The 18,317-nt window shown below is 39.8% G+C and overlaps 1 protein-coding gene across 1 annotated transcript in view; it reads right to left on the minus strand.

Annotated features, from left to right (window-relative positions):
• The window catches only part of Magi2 (membrane associated guanylate kinase, WW and PDZ domain containing 2), a 1,367,305-nt gene that overhangs the window by 214,555 nt on the left and 1,134,433 nt on the right, over positions 1 to 18,317 (minus strand). Inside the window, 1 exon segment of the mRNA XM_027393460.2 lies at positions 1,949 to 2,587. Coding sequence (XP_027249261.1) covers positions 1,949 to 2,587 — 639 coding nt within the window.

Genomic DNA, 18,317 nt, shown 5'->3' on the forward strand with positions numbered 1-18,317 from the left:
CTGAGTAAGTGATCAGAGAGAGGGAGGGAAGGGAGGAGGGAGAGCAAGGCTGGGTGAGTGATCAGAGAGAGGGAGGGAAGGGAGGAGGGAGAGCAAGACTGAGTGAGTGATCAGAGAGAGGGAGGGAAGGGAGGAGGGAGAGCAAGACTGAGTGAGTGATCAGAGAGAGGGAGGGAAGGGAGGAGGGAGAGCAAGACTGGGTGAGTGATCAGAGAGAGGGAGGGAAGGGAGGAGGGAGAGCAAGACTGGGTGAGTGATCAGAGAGAGGGAGGGAAGGGAGGAGGGAGAGCAAGACTGGGTGAGTGATCAGAGAGAGGGAGGGAAGGGAGGAGGGAGAGCAAGGCTGGGTGAGTGATCAGAGAGAGGGAGGGAAGGGAGGAGGGAGAGCGATCAAGGCTGCCCAGCTCAACACATGCACACACACAATAAAATGTTTCCAGAAAGGCACAAATTACAGCAACAGCAATGATTTCAAAGCATTTTCCTGCTATACCACAATTTAAAAGAAACCATTTTATAAAAAAAAAAGTGTTTAAATTTCTTTCTGTGAGACAAACAATGGCTACAATACAGTGATTTCCCACTGTATCACTTAATATTAGAAATATTGTCCAAAAATTTGATTTTTCAATTGAACACTAGGAATATATGGCTGTTTAAATTAGAAACATTTGCCTTAATCTTAAATAAGCAATTCAAGAAGTCAAAATACACCATCAACATTTAATTACCAAAATTCATGTGCCATTTTATAACAATGCCCTGAGGAGGTAAAATGTGTGATTATTTTGTTGTCATATTAATTTTCCCTTGGAAATGGGACCTTTGTATAGTGCCACTCACAAAGTGTACAGTTTTTGCTGAATCAATAATGCAACACTTCCGAGGAGAGCCCAAATGGCTCAGAAATGCTACCTCTTTCAACTCTGACTTCTTTGACTCGCAGTTTCCATGCTGCTTTGGAGCGAGACTAGGCCATCACGTATGGTTAGCCACACAAGTTTTTCATGCATGACTATGCCACAGTGCTGCTCCTAACCCTTCTCAGCGGAAGCTCCAGGGTCAGTTTAGATTAAGCAGACATGCAGTGGGGTTTACACCTGCTGTTACCATCAGGTTAGATGGTGTAGTCATAACCCTGCTGTGACAGTCCCACAGCCAAGGATGGGGACTTCAAGTCCTGAGTCCTCTTAACTGCTAGGGAGGGAGGTCAGCTGTCACTCTGCACCTTGTCCTCACATCAGCAGAGGAATAAGGAAAGGGCCTTAGCTTTGCCCCGTTAAGTTTTTACAAAGAGAGAAGAGTAGTGGGGATCCAAAGCTCCCGCCACTCTCTTCAGTTGTGTTTCATGTTCTCAGAGCTCCCAGTCCTGACCCAGTCCCATCACTCTCCACCTAGTTCATGGCAGACACGGTTACCCATGATGGTGGAAAGTTGTGCCCCATCATAGGGGAATGTTCCCGTTCACACTTCCTTTTTTATTTGAACCCAGCTCGCAGTCCTCCTTACGAGGACTATCAGAGCTCTTGCATTTGGAGGAGTGGGCTGGCCTCCCCACTGTTGGTCTGCCACCCACACATAATCGCTACGATTGCAGGCTTCTTAGTAAATCAACAGGCACGGGCCACGTTCTGTACAACTGACACATCACTGAATCTCTGTGACAGGACATAACATATCCATAGCCGGAACCCATTCTCTACTCTCCCAATCCAAATTGCTGTGTTGGTTAAGACTGAAGTACTGCCATCACGGTAAGTAAGTCAAGTACAGCTACATGGCAAAAATTCAGAAACGTGGATCCCAAATTCACATTTTTTTTCTCTATGCCTCTTTTAACTTTTTGGCAAAGGCATGATTTATGCCAGCCCTTAGAAATCTTCATTTGAACTATAAAGAGTTCTAATCTCCCCACACATGGTACCACCACACCGGTGTTTTGTCTTACCTCCTCGATGGATGACTAAAGAAGTCTCACTTCCCACGGGGCAGTCCTTAAGTATATCCACCACTTCCGTATGGCTCAGGTTCTGTACATTCTGCTGGTTGATCTCAACAATGAGGTCTCCTTCACACAGCCCAGGGCATCCCTGAACGTCAAGTATCTGTTTCACCCGCTGTCCCGTAGGACTGTCGGCAATGGTGAAGCCAAATCCCTGGGCACCTTTCACAATGGTTAAGGTCATAAGTTCAGCTTGAGTGGCTCCCGATGAAGCCATAGACACATTGTCGTCATGGACGGGTGGTGGATACGTGCCATCGAGCTGACCGTCGGCTGGCATGGAGTGCAAAGAATGAGGTGGGCGATCCGTAATATCTGGAACTGACTGTGAGGTCCGAGAAATGTATTCCAAATATGTTTCATAGTTATGTCTCCCATTGACCATCGCTGGGGGTGGCCTCTCCATTATTGCAAGGGGTGGCACCATGCTGTTAGCAGGATCTTCAGGATCAAAGGGCAAAGGGTAGCCACGACACAACACCAAGTTGACACTCTGACCAATAGGAACAGACTGGAAAAGTTTGACAACATCTGCATGAGTGTGTCCAAGGACACAAACTTCATTAATATAGACAATGACATCACCTGCAAGGAAAAAGGAGAGATTGACAACATGAGGTAAGTTCAATTAACATTGACACAGAGAAATGGAATTATTTATGAGAACCCTGAAAGAGTTCTCGGCTTCTCAGTAAGCAGTGAGAAATCAATTAGAATCATACTTCAGTTCTCTGTAGGTGACTCAAGGTTACAAAAGTCTGCCAACAAGTAGAATGGTCAAATGCTGAAAAAAAGTGCTACTTGGTTATTCTTGAAACCTGGAAACAACTCCATATATAAGCTCAGAAAAAAAAAGTTAGAAGAATTTGTACTTTGAAGACACATTCGTTTCTGTTTTTTTCCTTTCTTTTCACTTTCATTTCCATTTTAGTGCAACTTAGATCAAAGAATTCTCAAACTGTTGAGAAGTGATAGCCATGAATTTTGGATGAAAAAGAAAGCTAAGGACTGGGGACCACCATTCCTCCTCTGTAAAGGGGCTATGAGAATGAAATGAGCTGATGAGGAAAAAGGCTTGGCATAGTGTCTGAACATCATTGTTCGAGCACAGTAACTGTGAGTGGAGGGGACTTGGGACCCTGGCAGTCAAACAAAAAGCTGTCATGGACTCATTCTCTTACCTTGGAAAAATTATTTTAGTAATGGCATTTATTCTCTTTCCCAATTGAATTATTACAGGTTTATAGAGATCTACTGGTTAAAAGCTAACTTTATCAACTTACAAATGCTGTGAATACAAATTATTCATTATAAAATATAATCATTAAAATGATTTCTCCTCCTTTAAATTCAAAAGACATGATTGTTTGAGGTAATTATTTTAGATTTCTTAAATTATGTATGAATAAAACTTTATTTTTGGAGAATGGTTCTATCTTGGATTGGTATTTTTATCCTCATGAACCATAATACTTGAAAATTTAACTTGCAAATTAAAATTGTGCCCGATGATGCTGGAGAGCATATGAGGGAAGGAAGGTATGCTATTGTGGATTGTCCAAAGAGTAACTCAATAGACATCCATTTATTTAGTAAGGTAGTTTTGAATTGAGCCATGCAAGTAGGAAGGGATTTCTCTCAGAGGTAGCATTATCTATCAATACTGAAAACTCCAAAAACATGAGAAAGGTAAATACATTTTTAGGTACATTATATAAAATGTCTCTCCAATGTATTTGTAAGTGAATAAATACTTACATGAGCAAAAATCTTCTATCTATCTATCTATCTATCTATCTATCTTTCATTCATCTACCTATTTATCATCCATCCCATCCATCCATCTGTCCTGCTACCTGCTTTCTGTCCCCAAAGTTTTCTGTGTGTTTAGGGGTTTCCTGGTTTAGGGCAATAACTTATAGTGAGGCAGATACTGAGTTCCAGGCCTATCATTTGCTAGGAATTTGACTTAGCACAAGGATGTGATCAGATCCCTCTAAAATGATGAAGAAACATAATACCAACTTGGGAAATAACTAATAACAAGATCATACAGGTGATAAGGTTTGTGAGCTGCATGGTTTTATGTAAAAATGGTTGCTTTTCTTTAGTTATTATTTGTCCTTGGCAGTATCCATTTGTAAAACTAGGATGGCCCAATTAAGACATTTCCACCACAGTCATAACCAAAGATTATAGAACTGATCATTTCTGAGTGGCCAACTAAAAGGCAGGAAGGTGACAGATGCCACTTTATTCCAAGGCTGTCACTAACTTTAATCACAGTACCAGTACCCAGTCACTTAATGTTTCTCTCTGCTCTCTGGTCCTCTCCAGGAAAAGGGGACTGGATCTCTCCAGGTCTGAAGTGTTGTTGTATGGTAGTCAAACTTGTGGTTATTAGAAAGACTTCCTTTAAACGTAGTTCATGTGTATTTTCTACTTCATAGTTTTCAAGTCATCAAAAGAAACAACTGATAAAGAGTACTGTAGCATTCTGGGTAAAAGCAGATTTCTGAATGTAAAAGATGAGACCTCAGTTATTTCAAAACTATCTAAGACCTTGGCAACACTCAATTGTCCACTTTATAAAATACATAAACGTCTAGATAATGTATCACATCAAAAACTGTCATAGATAGTACTTATTTAGATGGAACGGATGAGGCAGGTTATTTATAGACTGTGCTGTAGGAATGTCATTATATGTTGTGAAACAAAATTTGAGCCACCTGGCATGTGTCATCCCATAGTGTTCCAAGCCAAGTTCTACGATAGACTGAATTAAGAGCACAGACTGGGGGACTTGCTCTAGCTACAACCCGCTTGCATGTTTAAGAGGGATAACTGTAAAGGAGCCATTCAATCTCTGCACCTCCCAGTTTCTTCTTTCATAATCTGGAAATGAAAGCACTGTTTCACGTCCACCTTTTCAATTGTACTGTGAAAATGAGATCTTGCCGTGAAAACAGTTTTACCAAAGGGCCATTCTCCACACAAATATAAGGATGCATTTCATCGGAAAGCTAAGCACATCTTTCCATTGCCTGGAAGGTGCGTTGGTTCCTTGGTTAGCCTTTCACTTACAGCCCTATTTAAGATGAGCAATTCTAGGAATATTGACTTAAGGTCAGATTTCTGTGACTGAGGAGTGTGGTGACCCTACTGGTATGGTCTTATGAAGACCTGATTTCCAATCATGGGGTTTTCATATACAGGAAAGGGAGAGTAAAGATGATAGAACAAAGGGGTTTAAAGCTACTATTATATATGAAAAAATGTTCTAAAATAATTTGGTTCTTTGTTAGTCATGGAGATAAATACATAGTACTGGTTATCTCCTGGACACCTCATCATTTTGGGAAAAAAGAGTCTTGATGTCTTGATGAAGCATTGTTTAAATTAAAGTTATTTTTGTAAGTCCCTCTACTCCCACATTCTTTGAGTCACTGTGGACTAAGAAATCTTCCTTTTTGTGTCTCTCATGTTGCTATCTGCTTCTCTAATGTCCTTGGACCAAACTAGAATCGTTGACTTTCTAATCAATGCTTTTCTTACAGCCTACTTGCTATATTAAGTTAAAACTACCTATTGTTTCTCACTCTTTACCTACAGTCTTTTGACATAATTTGTCTTCTCCACCCAGCAAATCTCTATCTTGGGATGATGTAGGTATCTTTACTGTTCACAACTTCTACATTGAAATCTCCTATTCCTCTATCCATTTAATGGATAAGTCTATTTCAACTTATTCATCTCTGTTCTTACCTCTTCAAATATATACTGTACTGTTTCCAATGAAGTTGCTGGTGCCATATGCTTGTGACCTGTAAACCTCAGACATAACTGTTTTATTGGTACTCTGCCTCTTCCAACTTTCTGTTCAATATACAAAGTATTGTATCAGTACTATATTGGAAATTCTTTACATATTAGGTAGATTCTCATTGAATAAAGGCTAGAAGTAGTTAGAGGAAAACAGGAAAAGATATAGCTAAACTCAATACATTCTCATTAGTGTTTCTAAATTCTTATTATGAAGTCAGGGTTTTTTGATAAAAGAAAAAAATTTCATCAACCATATCTGCCTTACCAATTACATACACTCTGTATCAAACAAGTTAATTCTTCCGCATAGCCAATAAGATTCATTTAACTTTATTTTCTGGAGCTTGTGTTCATTTTAGTAGTATTAAAATATTATGAAAGAATTTTATCATGTTCTGTATCCATTTTCACTGTGCTTTATAATGGTCACAAATATCTAGTACATTTTAACATATAATTTTTGGGGTATACTTTTTAATTATTTATCAGTGTTCCCATTAAAATTTAAGAAGAGTTTGCACTTCAGGAATGTGAGCACACTGTGGTTGGGCAGAAGGCTCAGGTGGAGAGTAATCACGTGACCTGTGCAGTGATAGCAGTGGGTAGAACTTACATCATCCATGATGGAGCAACTCAGCACACTATCACACCTGTCCCAAAGCAGAAGAGGCCAGGCCATAAACACTCAAGAAAATAAACTGATTAATGGCCATTTTTCTCTAATGTTTCATGATGAATTTGTTATAAGAGTTCTGTCTTAGTTAAGATTACTATTGCTGTGAAAAATCAAAAAGAGACATCAAAGCCTGACTCCACAGCGACACACTTCCTTCAAGGCCACACCTACTTCAACAAGGCCACACCTCCCAATAGTTCTACTCCCTATGAGCTTTTGGGACCAATTATATTCAAACCACCACATTCCACTCCCTGAGTCCCATAAGTTTGTAACAATATCATAATGCAAAATGCATTTAGTACAACTTCAAAAGTCCCCATAGTCTATCACAATCTCAGCAATGTTTCAAAGTTCAAAGTCTCTTGTGAGCTTCATGCAATCCCTTTACTATAATCTCCTATAAATCAAAATCAAAAAATAAATCACATACTTCCAACATACAATGGTATAGGATAGACATTATCATTACAAATGTAGGGAAGGAAGCATAGTAAGGAAATATTGGACCAAAGCAATACCAAAAACCATCTGAGCAAACTCCAAACTTTTCATCTCCATGTCTGATGTCAAAACACTCTTCTGATCTCCAACTCTGTTCATCTTTATTAACTACAACACACTTCTTTCTCGGGTTTGTTCTACTACCTGGTAGCAGTTTTCCTTGGCAGGTATTCCACAACTCTAACAGCTCTAACATCTTGGGTCCTCCAAGGCAATCCAGGCTTCAACTTCAGAGGTTCATGCAATGATGTCTCTACTAGGCCTCCATTCAGGAACACCCATGACACATTCATGACATCAGCAATTTTATTCCATAACTCCTTTCTTCTATTCTTTTCTCTAAACCCAGAATCATGTGGCCAAAGATACAGAGTTCTGCTGTGTGATGGGGCTGGAACATTGGCCCCCTCATTCAATTATATCTTCAACAGCTTTTTGTCCTTCACTGCTGTCCTGAAACTTGCTCTGTAGACCAGGCTGACCTCAAATTCAGAGATCTGGCAGCCTCTGCCTCCTGAGTACTGGGATTAACCTGGCTCTAAACTTTTCCTTAGTTCCTTTTCACAAATTGAACGTTTAGCTGGGTGGGATCTTGCTGTGAGGTCACCACTCCCTTTATTCCATTTCTTAATCCATTTACCTCCTTCAACACAGGATTTAGCTCCATTCTACTTTCTGGTACTCTTTTTCTCCTCAAAATTTACATTTTGTAATTACCCTGCTCAGCTTGCTTGTTTTCTTTATAAATCTTCAGTAGAATTAATAACCACTAATAACCACATGAGAGAGTCTATACTAGATTGTTTTGAGATTTCCTCTGCCAATGGAATTAATCCCAAACTCTTCATTTTGGCCTTAGGTAGACTCTTCAGATAAGGGAAAGGGCAGCCACTTTCTTCACAAAATATCATAAGAATGATATCTAGGCAACATACTAAAATTCTTCTCTTCTGAAACCTCTTGGGTAAGCCCACAGTTCAAATAACTCTTAGCACCACTGTCTTCCATGCTCCTACTAGTATGGCCAATTTAGTAGTGCTTAAAGCATTCTACTGCTTTCCTAACCCAAACTCCCAAAGTCCATATTTCACCAAACAAAAACATGGTCTAGCCTATCAAAGCAATACTACATTTCTGTCTTAATTAGGGTTTCTATTGTTGTGAAGTGACACCATGACAATAGCAACTCTTTTTTTCTCTATTGTTAATTTAAATTAGAAACAAGCTTGTTTTACATGTCAATCCTAGTTCCCTCTCCCTCCCCTGCCCCCGCCTCTGTCCCATCCCCTTTCTGCTCCCCAGGGAGGGTGAGGCCTTCCGTGGGGGATCTTTAAAGTCTGTCATATCATTTGGAGCAGGGCCTAGATCCTCCCCAGTGTGTCTAGGCTGAGAGAGTTTTCCTCTATGTAGAGTGGGCTCCTAAAGTCCATTCATGTAGTAGGGATAAATACTGATCCACAACCAGAGGCCCCATAGATTGCCCAGACCTCCAAACTGACATCCTTGTTCAGTCTGGATCAGTCTTATGCTGGTTTCCCAGCTATCAGTTTGGGGTCCATGAGCTCCCCCTGGTTCAGGTCAGCTGTCCCTGTGGGTTTCTTCAGTCTGGTTCTGACCCCTTTGCTCATTACTACTCCCTCTCTGCAACTGGATTCCAGAGCTCAGCTCAGTGTTTAGTTGTGGGTGTCAAAGTGCTCAACATCCTTAGCCATCAGGGAAATGCAAATCAAAACAACTCTGAGATACCATCTTACTCCTGTAAGAATCACTAAAATAAAAAAAAAAAAAGACCAATGACAGCTTATGCTGGAAAGGATGTGGAGAAAGGGGAACACTCCTCCACTGCTGTTGGAAGTGCCAACTCATACAGCCACTTTGGAAATCAGTATGGTGATTCCTCAGGAAAATGGGAATCAGTCTACCACAATTCCACTCTTAGGCATATACCCAAAAGATGCGAGTTCATACAACAAGGATATCTGTTCAACCATGTTCATAGCAACATCATTTGTAATAGCCAGATGCTCCTCAACTAAAGAATGGATGGAGAAAATGTAGCACATTTACACAATGGAGTACTACTCAGCAGAAAAAAAAAAAAACCAAAAAACAATGAAATCTTGAAATCTGCAGGAAAAATGGATGGAACTAGAAGAAACCATTCTGAGTGAGGTAACCCAGTCACAAAAAGACAAACATGATATGTCCTCACTCATATGTGGATTTTAGACATGGAGTAAAGGATTACCCACCTGCAATCCACACTGCCAGAGAAGCTAGGAAACAAGGAGGACCCTAAGAGAGACATACATGGTCCCATGGAGAAGGGCAAAGCGACAAGATCTCCTGAGCAAATTGGGAGCACGGGGAAAGGGGAGAGGGAGTTAGAAGAAAGAGAAGGGGAGAAAAGGAGAGGAGAGGAGCACATGAGAGAACAGGAAGATTTAGTCAGGGGAAGAATAGAGGAGAGCAAGAAAAGAGATACCTTAATAGAGGGAGTCATTATAGGTTTAAAGAGAATTCTGGCACTAGGGAAATGCCCAGAGATCTACAAGGCTGACCCCAACTAACAATCTAAGCAAATAGTCGAGAGGCAACCTTAAATGCCCTTCTCTGATAATGAGATTGAAGCAGACACCCATAGCAACTCTTATAAAAGAAAACATTTAATTGGGGTGATTTGCTTATAAGTTCATCACTGTGGGGAGCATGGTGGCCTTTATGCAGACATGGTGCTGGCTACATCTTTTTTTTTTTATTAAAAAAACCCCCTCTATTTTACATACCAATCCCAGTTCCCCCACTCTACCTTCCTCCTGTCCCCACCCTCCTCACCTCCCCCATCCCACCCTACATACACTGCTTAGAGAGGGTGAGGCCTCCCATGGGAAGTCAACAAAGTCTATCACATCATTTGGGGCAGGACCAAGGCCCTCCCCCACTGTATCTAGGCTGAGAAAAGTATCCCTCCATAGGGAATGGGCTCCAAAAAGCCAGTTCATTCACTAGGGATAAATCCTGGGCCCATCTTGATCAGAAGACAACTGGAAAAAGGTTTGTATCACTGACCAAAGCATAAGCAAAAGAGACCTCAAATCCTGCTCCCACAGTGACATACTTGCTTCAGCAAGGCCATACCTCACAAGAGTGTCACTCCCTGTGAGCTTATGGGGGGCCATTACATTCAAGCTACCACAGGCTCTATGCCTTTTATTGTTCAAAAGTTTTTCCTTATACCTAAATCTAATTCCTTTTGCTAAAAAATTCTCCATTTCTATTCATACAAAGATAGTAGCATCACTCTTTTGAAATGATTTGAAGCAGATTCTGAAACTCCCACATGGTCTCTTGAAAGCAAAAGTCACAAAAATCAGACTTCAATCTGAGGAGAATTCCATCTTAGCAGCAGATCTTAACAGGGTTCTATTGACTGATCTTGGAGATAGCTTTATTGTACACGCCAATCAACTTGGGTAGAAATATGAAAATGAGTGCTTAAATTATAGGAGCCATGAAGGTGTTATTCTAACATAAAACATTATAAATGACATTGCAAATTCAAATGAGGTGAAACACACTTTAACATTAAAATACATTCTCTTGAATTTTTTTTTTGAATTTGTCTTTCTTCTTCTTTCATACAGTGTATCCTGACTGCAGCTCCCCTTCCCTCTGCTCTCCCAGTCTCCCACTCCTCCAGATCCACTCCCACCCCTGCTTCCCTGCAGGAAAGAGCAAACTTCCCCGGGACACCAACCAGAGACAGCACAAGATACAAATTAGACCAGCACCAACCCTCACATCAACTCAGGGAGAGGTAACCCAATATGCAATATACACTGAGGCCAAGTGCGGAATAATGGAAAAGGTAACTGCTGGGAAATCAGGAGGTTTAGGTTTTATGCAGGTATGCCAATAACCAGCAACTATTTCTGGGCTGTATTTCTTATTTATTCAGCGAAGGTTCACATGTATTTAATTACTACCAAGAGCCAGGCATTGTGCTATAAAAGGAAGATTAGATTAGATAACCACTTTAAGTATTTTTATCATTGGAATTCTAAGACAGAAGCCTTTGACTCAAGCTCTTGGATTTTTCTTAAATCTCCATCCTCCTCCTCCTCTCTCCCTCCCCTCTCTTTCTTCTTCTCTTCCCTCCCTTCCTTCCCTTCCTCACACCCCCCTTTGTCATCCCATTATTCCCACCTATTACAGGAGCCTGCCAGAGTCTGGCTGTGCTTTCTGATGTCATAGTGACAGCCAGGAGTGGAGGAGGAAAGGAACACCACATTCGTTTGTTGGACCTTAGGGTCTGCTAATCACCTCCAGCTGAGGTTTGGGGAGTACATAGAACCTTTCTAGTGCGTCTCAACTCTTCTGGTCAAGATTGTCTCAGGATCCAGGAGTTGTGAGGTGTGAGTCTCTGCACACTGAGACTATTGGTGCCAGAGGCTACAGAGCCCCAGGTACTGTCTTGTGCTGCCTTCCCTGTGAACTTACCACCATCGCCACCCCTCATCTCAATATAGTTTGTACCCATTGTCATCAGTGCCTGGTGTTCAGTCCAGTATGGACTCTCCAGCACCATATCCAAGGCACTGGGTGACATAATCATTTCTTGCCTCTTCCCAGGTGTTTTTTTTTTTTTATGCTGGGGACGGCCCTTCACAAACCATTTTCTCTCCGGCCACCATGCTTTCTATACCACCTTTGTGCTTTTATTCTTGTGCCCACTAACAAGCTGATAGCCATCTCTGAGGCCAGCTTTTATCACCCAGTAACCATCTGTTATTACTTATTCCCAATAGCACATTCTTCAACTGCTGAACCCCACCACCAGCTCATTGGATGCCTCAAGTCAGTGACTATGTCTTAATATTCTTAATATTCATCTAGCATTTAAACCTTCACCTGACCTCATCTTTACTTTATAAACAGAGATTGAGCCTGGGAGAGGTTAAGTAGCTTATGAATTCGACTGATAATTAGGTCAGATTCAGATAACAAATCCAGGGCTTCAATACAAGTGTTAAGAATTTCAAGCAGTTCAGGCTGCATTCTGATTTAAGGATATTCTTCAAATTATTATCAGTCAGGCTGCTGGGCAAAATAGCTTCAGTTCTTGAATGTGAAAGTTGAGAGATGAACTGCAGTATTCTTTTGATTGGCTAAGTGAATGGAGGGAGGCAGCGAAGCAGATAATTACAAACAGGGAAATCCATCGCAATAGCCTCGTCCATTTCTGCAGTCTTCACAATACATTGTCTGGAAGAGGGCTTAGGGGGTGCTGAGGTGGAGAGTGGCAGAGATATGCAGGTTCCTAGGCTCTGCAACCGTCATGGCATATGTATATCACATATATATGACATGATATCATATGTATATCACATATATATGACATGACATCATATGTATATGTTATCATATATATGACATGACATCATATGTGTATAATAACATATATGTCATATACATCATATATATGATAACACATGTTATATACATATATATGATAACATGAAAAACATATGTATACATACATATACACACACATGTAAAAGTTAGAAAAGGTAGTTACTAAGGAGCAGCTTTAAAGGGCTTGCATCTTAGAAGGATGTACTTGGCACTGGGTGATTTCAATGGTGTCATTGAGCTGCTAAACGACAGGTCTCTGGAGACTCAGTCAGACTTTCTACAGAAGCAGCCAGGGACTGCAATGTGTTATCTGGAGGCAAAGAACATGCTTGCCCATCGGCAAGATGATAGAGCAGCCACTCACTTCTCAAAGAGGGGAAAGACTTCTCACTCACATTTTACCATTTCAGCTCTACGACCTGGTGCAGATGTCTAATCAAAAGCTCGCCCTGAGACACTTTATGTGTGATCAGCACGCGTGCAACAATGGCTCTCCCACAGCTGTGCACGTGACCTAGTTACATTTCCTTTGTATTTGGCGTCCAGTGGCACAATGTATTTAAATCCTGGCATTTTATTTTCTTGAAAGGAAGATAGAAAACACATTCTAAGGGAATCTAAAGCACTGATTATCTGCTGATCTGGCAAAAATGAAACAATATTGCAGATAAAAAGTATAGGCAAAGCAACAAAAAGCCCCAGAGAATCTTCAAAAATGATTGCTGCAAAGCTCCCCAATGCAAAGGCTTTCTAAGTGACCTGCTCACTTCAGAAATTCAGTAGCATAAATGGTCGGTGGAGCTGTCATTTCTGTAAAAGAATGAAATGCAATTTAAACAACCAAGTGACAAATATGTCACTTTGGAGGAACTGCATAAAATGCAAAACAAACAAACGACCTTTGAAATGATCTCAAAGCTGCAGTTCATGAGAGTTTCTAGACTTTCCCTGAGCTCTGCCATGCATGGTGCATGCACATCTGGGCTCAAGCACATAGAGTGAGCCACACAATGTGAGTACCTTTTAAAGAGTCACTTCAGTGGACAGTAGGCAATGCACATGCTAATTTTCAAATAGAAATAACTGTGTTGCTGAACAGGCATGATTAAAGCAGTTTTCATCCCCCCTCCCTCTCCTTCTCCCTCTCCCTCCCTCGCTCCCTCCCTCCCTCCCCCCTCTCTCTGTCTATCTCTGTCTCTCCCTCCCTGTCCATTGAGGGAGAGTCACAGGCTAACTTGCAGTAATTGTAGGTCCTGGGGATTGGACTAGGATGTCCTAGTTGATGGCTGGCACCTGTACCCATTGAGCCACCTTGCTGATTCCCTACAATTTTTAAACAGACCGAGCTTCTAGGGCAACATTATTTTTCATTATCTTCTCACCTTACTGTAACCTAAGGTATCCAGTGGTTGGGAACAGCCAACCCCTCTACCCCCACCCTCCTGCAGCCCCAATGATGAGGGAGCTGGCAGAGCTCTCTCTGGGCGTGTTTCCAATAGTTTATTCTATTTTACCCACAATTGTCAATTGCATGCCCCTTTGACTGAGCAAGAACTATGAAGATCAAAAGGATGGATGCATCCATTTCATTTCACACTGCTGCCTCCTGACAAATGGTTTTGTGTGTTTGCAACTGTGTGTTTTGTGTTTGCTGGCTGGTCTACCCACACTTGTAAGATTGGTAGAACAATACTTTGCTCCTGAGAAAAGGATTTGGTTTTTCATACTGTGAAATTGATCTAAAAGAAGGAAGGGGAAAGCTCCGTTTTCAAACTCCAGACAAAAGTCTGTCGAGTGCTTTGCTTGAATTGCTTCTGGAGAAAGTACTGTTTGCTGTAACGAGGCTGGTGCTGATTCTGAGTCTGCAGATTTGGATGGAGGATGTCTGCTGGTGGGGCTGCTGGGGCAGCTCTCTTATGCCTTCATCTCCATCACCCTATGTCACATTTCCAGAAGGTGCTCTGACTAGTTCTTCGACTGGGGGCCAATCAACAATCCTTAACTGCTAGTGTAACATACTCCATTATGTGAGTCTGCTTCTTCCTTCATCTGTGAGAAATTACAGGGCCCCTGCTGCCTTGCAGAAAGAGGGCTGCCAGAATATTTCTCCCACATGGGTTTTAGAATTGCTGCAGTGTTAAGTTGCTGAGCCTGATAAAATGGCTGGCAGAAAGAACAATTGCTAAGAATGTGACTGGTCATGTGACTGTATCCTGCCACCCCCCCACTCACTGGTCATGTGACTATATCCTGCAAACACAGACACACACAGAGGTCATGTGACTATACTCTGCTCTCTCACACACACAGAGACATAGACACAAACACACACATACCCACATACACTGGTCATACAACTGTATCTTGGGTAGATATGCTGGTCATGTGATTGTATACTGCACACACGCGAACACACACACACACACACACACACACACACACACACACACACACACACACACACACAGAGGTTTGAGGTTTGAGGGAAAAGCCCTTCTGACTTCACAGGGAAACAAAGATGTAGGTCTTCATGGACAGACTGTGGTCCAACTTGGACCCTTTGCTTTCCTATTTCCGTTTCTGAAAGAGCAATAATGTATGTGAGTAACAAGGAGTCAGCCTGCTCCTTAGGCCACATACACCAAGGCCTGTTAATTAAAAGTCCTTCAAACATGGCAAAATGGAGAAAAATGGTTTTGACTTCACTGAGATTTTGGATCTGGAGAAAGTTAACTATTTTCTTTCAGATTTGTATGTAGAAAAGAGAAAAAAAACATTATAGCAACTTCTAAAATTAGACACATGGGCCTTCCTCCATGGGGTGTGTACCTCATTATTCCTCACTCTGTGGGATACTATACACAGATTCTTACTGGACAAATAATGTTATTAGTCTAGGAATTTCAAGAAGACATGAAACAATTTCATGCAAACAATGGGAGATTGTTTTATTCTCAGATATAATAAACAAATGGCATAGAGAAAAACAATAGTCACCTGCTGTTTCCAATGTTCCAGTTATTGTACCTTACTGAAGCTGATTAAGTCAGAGACTTCTCACTACAAAGTGCAAGCTGCTCTGTTCCCCACACAGCATTATTGACCACTCACCTGTGTACGTGTAAAGCAGATCTATTTATTCACATACTAGTAGCACCATTCATGAGCTCTAATAAAATTTATATTCCAGCAAAATGCAGTTTTAAGACAGTCAGAAACAATAAAATAATTCTTTCTTTCAAACTTATATATTACATTACCTTCATAATTATATCACCAGCACTCTATATTAAGTTCTTGCAAATCACAGTAAAAATCCACCAATCGTAATTGTATGGCGAAGGGCTAATCAATAGAAAAATGAACATTTTAGAAAGCCATTTGAATTTTTGGGTCTAACTAGCACAGCACAGTCTATTAATCTCTTTCTGCTGATTGAATACACTGTTGGAGCTCTGGGAGCAATGATTACTTGCTAATAATGATAGCCACTATTACGTGCTGAGTGATGACTGTATACCAATTCATTACTAAAGAGGCACAATCTCATTTCAAGTCTTAAAATAACTTGATGGAGAACACATGGGGCTTAGAGAGATCATGATCCACAGAAACACATTTCTCTATGTGTTTGTCTTTTAAGCATGTAATGTCTAGTTACAGACATTTACAACATTTCAAGATGCACGTCACCAATTTATTTGTCCCTAAGTATTAAATACTTGGAATCTTGTTCATCTAATTTTACCTGTTTGACTATCTGACCCACATATTTTAGTATAATATAAAAATACTTGATTTTTTTAATAATGGTGCAAATATTTAGTTTTCCTAAGTTACAGTTAAATGAAAAAATTGCTTTGTGCCAGAATTGCCAGGTTGAAAGGGACTTAGTCAACAAGCAAGGACATCAGAATGGAAAGAAAGGAAATGCTACCCGTACCAAAGGGGACCACTGTAGAAAAGCTCTGTGGTCATAACAATCTAGTAAGTACAAAGAATAATAAAAATATTTGAAGGCATTTTATGAGATTCTTAAGCTTTGAAACTTGAGTGCTATGAATTATAAAGTACAAACCTATTAGAATTGCATATTACCATTTATTGATAACAGCGAACAGTTAAATGGTATTGATATTGCTAACTGTTGAATAGTCTTAATTTCAATGGACATAATTGTAAACAGGGCAATAACTTTACTGGCTACTTATGTAAAAGGATCCTTTATGTTATATCTAGAATACATTAAACACATGTATCATTGTGAATGTATTTTCAATTTTGATTGATTGCATAGACATGCTATATAAACAATAACCATTGACTGTTTCTATGTAAACAGTAACCAATGACTGTTTCTATATAAACAGTAACCAATGACTGTTGAAGGCATGTGATTGTTGTTAATTTCCATTTCAAATCTTCCTCATGAAGCAAACACAGCATGAACTGATTATTTTAAACTTCTAATTACCAAGGTCCAAGGAAGCAAGCGATCTAGGGACCTAGCAAATGAATAATATAAAAATACAGTCAGCAGATCATAAATATTTATTGCTACATCAAATGTCTGCTAGTCAATCCTTCAATAATTCCTCCAACCTAAAATGCTTGAGTCAGGATATTGGAAAAAGCATTAATCAAAATTCGGATTTAGCTTAGAAAGGGTAAGAATTAGGAGCTATGCAAAATATTTTCTGCCATCAAATATCTTTATTTAATTTTTACCTTAGTTTCATTCTGCCCTTGGATTTGACTGAAGTTTTTAAATTGCTCACCTACTAAGTATGGCAGTATCATCTCAAATCTGACAGCGCTTTTGAGCTAAGAGGCAGATTTTTTTTGAAAGCTGTAGTATTTCTCTTACTATAATATGTTTCTTTGTTCAGTACAAATTTTCTTATAGCATTTACATTAAAATTTTAAGATGGGAAAGATATACTAACAGTATTTTATATGATCACTTTATTAATGGCGGTTGTCAACTAAAGCAATATAAGCCAAAAATAAATGGAGTTCTCATGAGGCTTTTATGCTCTATGTGTATGAAATATAGTAGTATTTTTATTTTTAATATCTTACAAGCTAGAGGATTATTTATAATAGTAGTCTTATTGTATATGGGATGGTCATATCACTGTTGTGCATAAAATTTCATGGCAGAAGAAAATTAGATAAATTATGATACAGACTTGGTAAATTTTAATAGAAAATGGAGGAATCTTGCTAACATTGGGGGGAGGGAGGTCACAGATACAAAATTTGGAGTAATCACTATAGAGATATTATATGGTCTTATGAGCTCACTGCAGACTTACTTTGTTATTTTTCTATGGATTTCACATTAAAGATAACTCTTAAAAATAATACAGTTACTAATTTTTCTCAACTTTACTAACTCAGACAACAACCAGAGTTTATCACCATCGTGAATCAACCAGTGTAACACATAGTGAATTGATTTATTTTAGACATAAAATAACTTTAATATTTCAAAATCTACTCAAGTGAAAAGTATGGAGTCCCTACCTTGTGTTTTGGCAAAGATAAAATATATAAAGATGATCAGGCTATGTCTTTAGTATCAAAATATCACCAACTACAATCTAGCAAAGAAAGCTAACATGTTTACCATTATTAAATATATAATTTGTATTCAGTATTTCAGTGGAATATTAAATATAACCAGTACTCAGAAAGTACAAAACAAAATGAAATACATAAAACTTTATGCTGCTTCTTTATGGGGTAGCACTAAAGACAGCCTATGTTATTTTTCATTTATTTAGTGGGCATTGGTTTAGCAATGACAGAGAGTAAGGGCTCATAAACTTTTGCTGAGTGCAAAAAACGAGTAGCCACGCAATATTTCAAACAAATATACACTGTCAA

Source organism: Cricetulus griseus (genome assembly GCF_003668045.3).
Source record: "Cricetulus griseus strain 17A/GY chromosome 1 unlocalized genomic scaffold, alternate assembly CriGri-PICRH-1.0 chr1_0, whole genome shotgun sequence".
Classification (NCBI taxonomy): domain Eukaryota; kingdom Metazoa; phylum Chordata; class Mammalia; order Rodentia; family Cricetidae; genus Cricetulus; species Cricetulus griseus.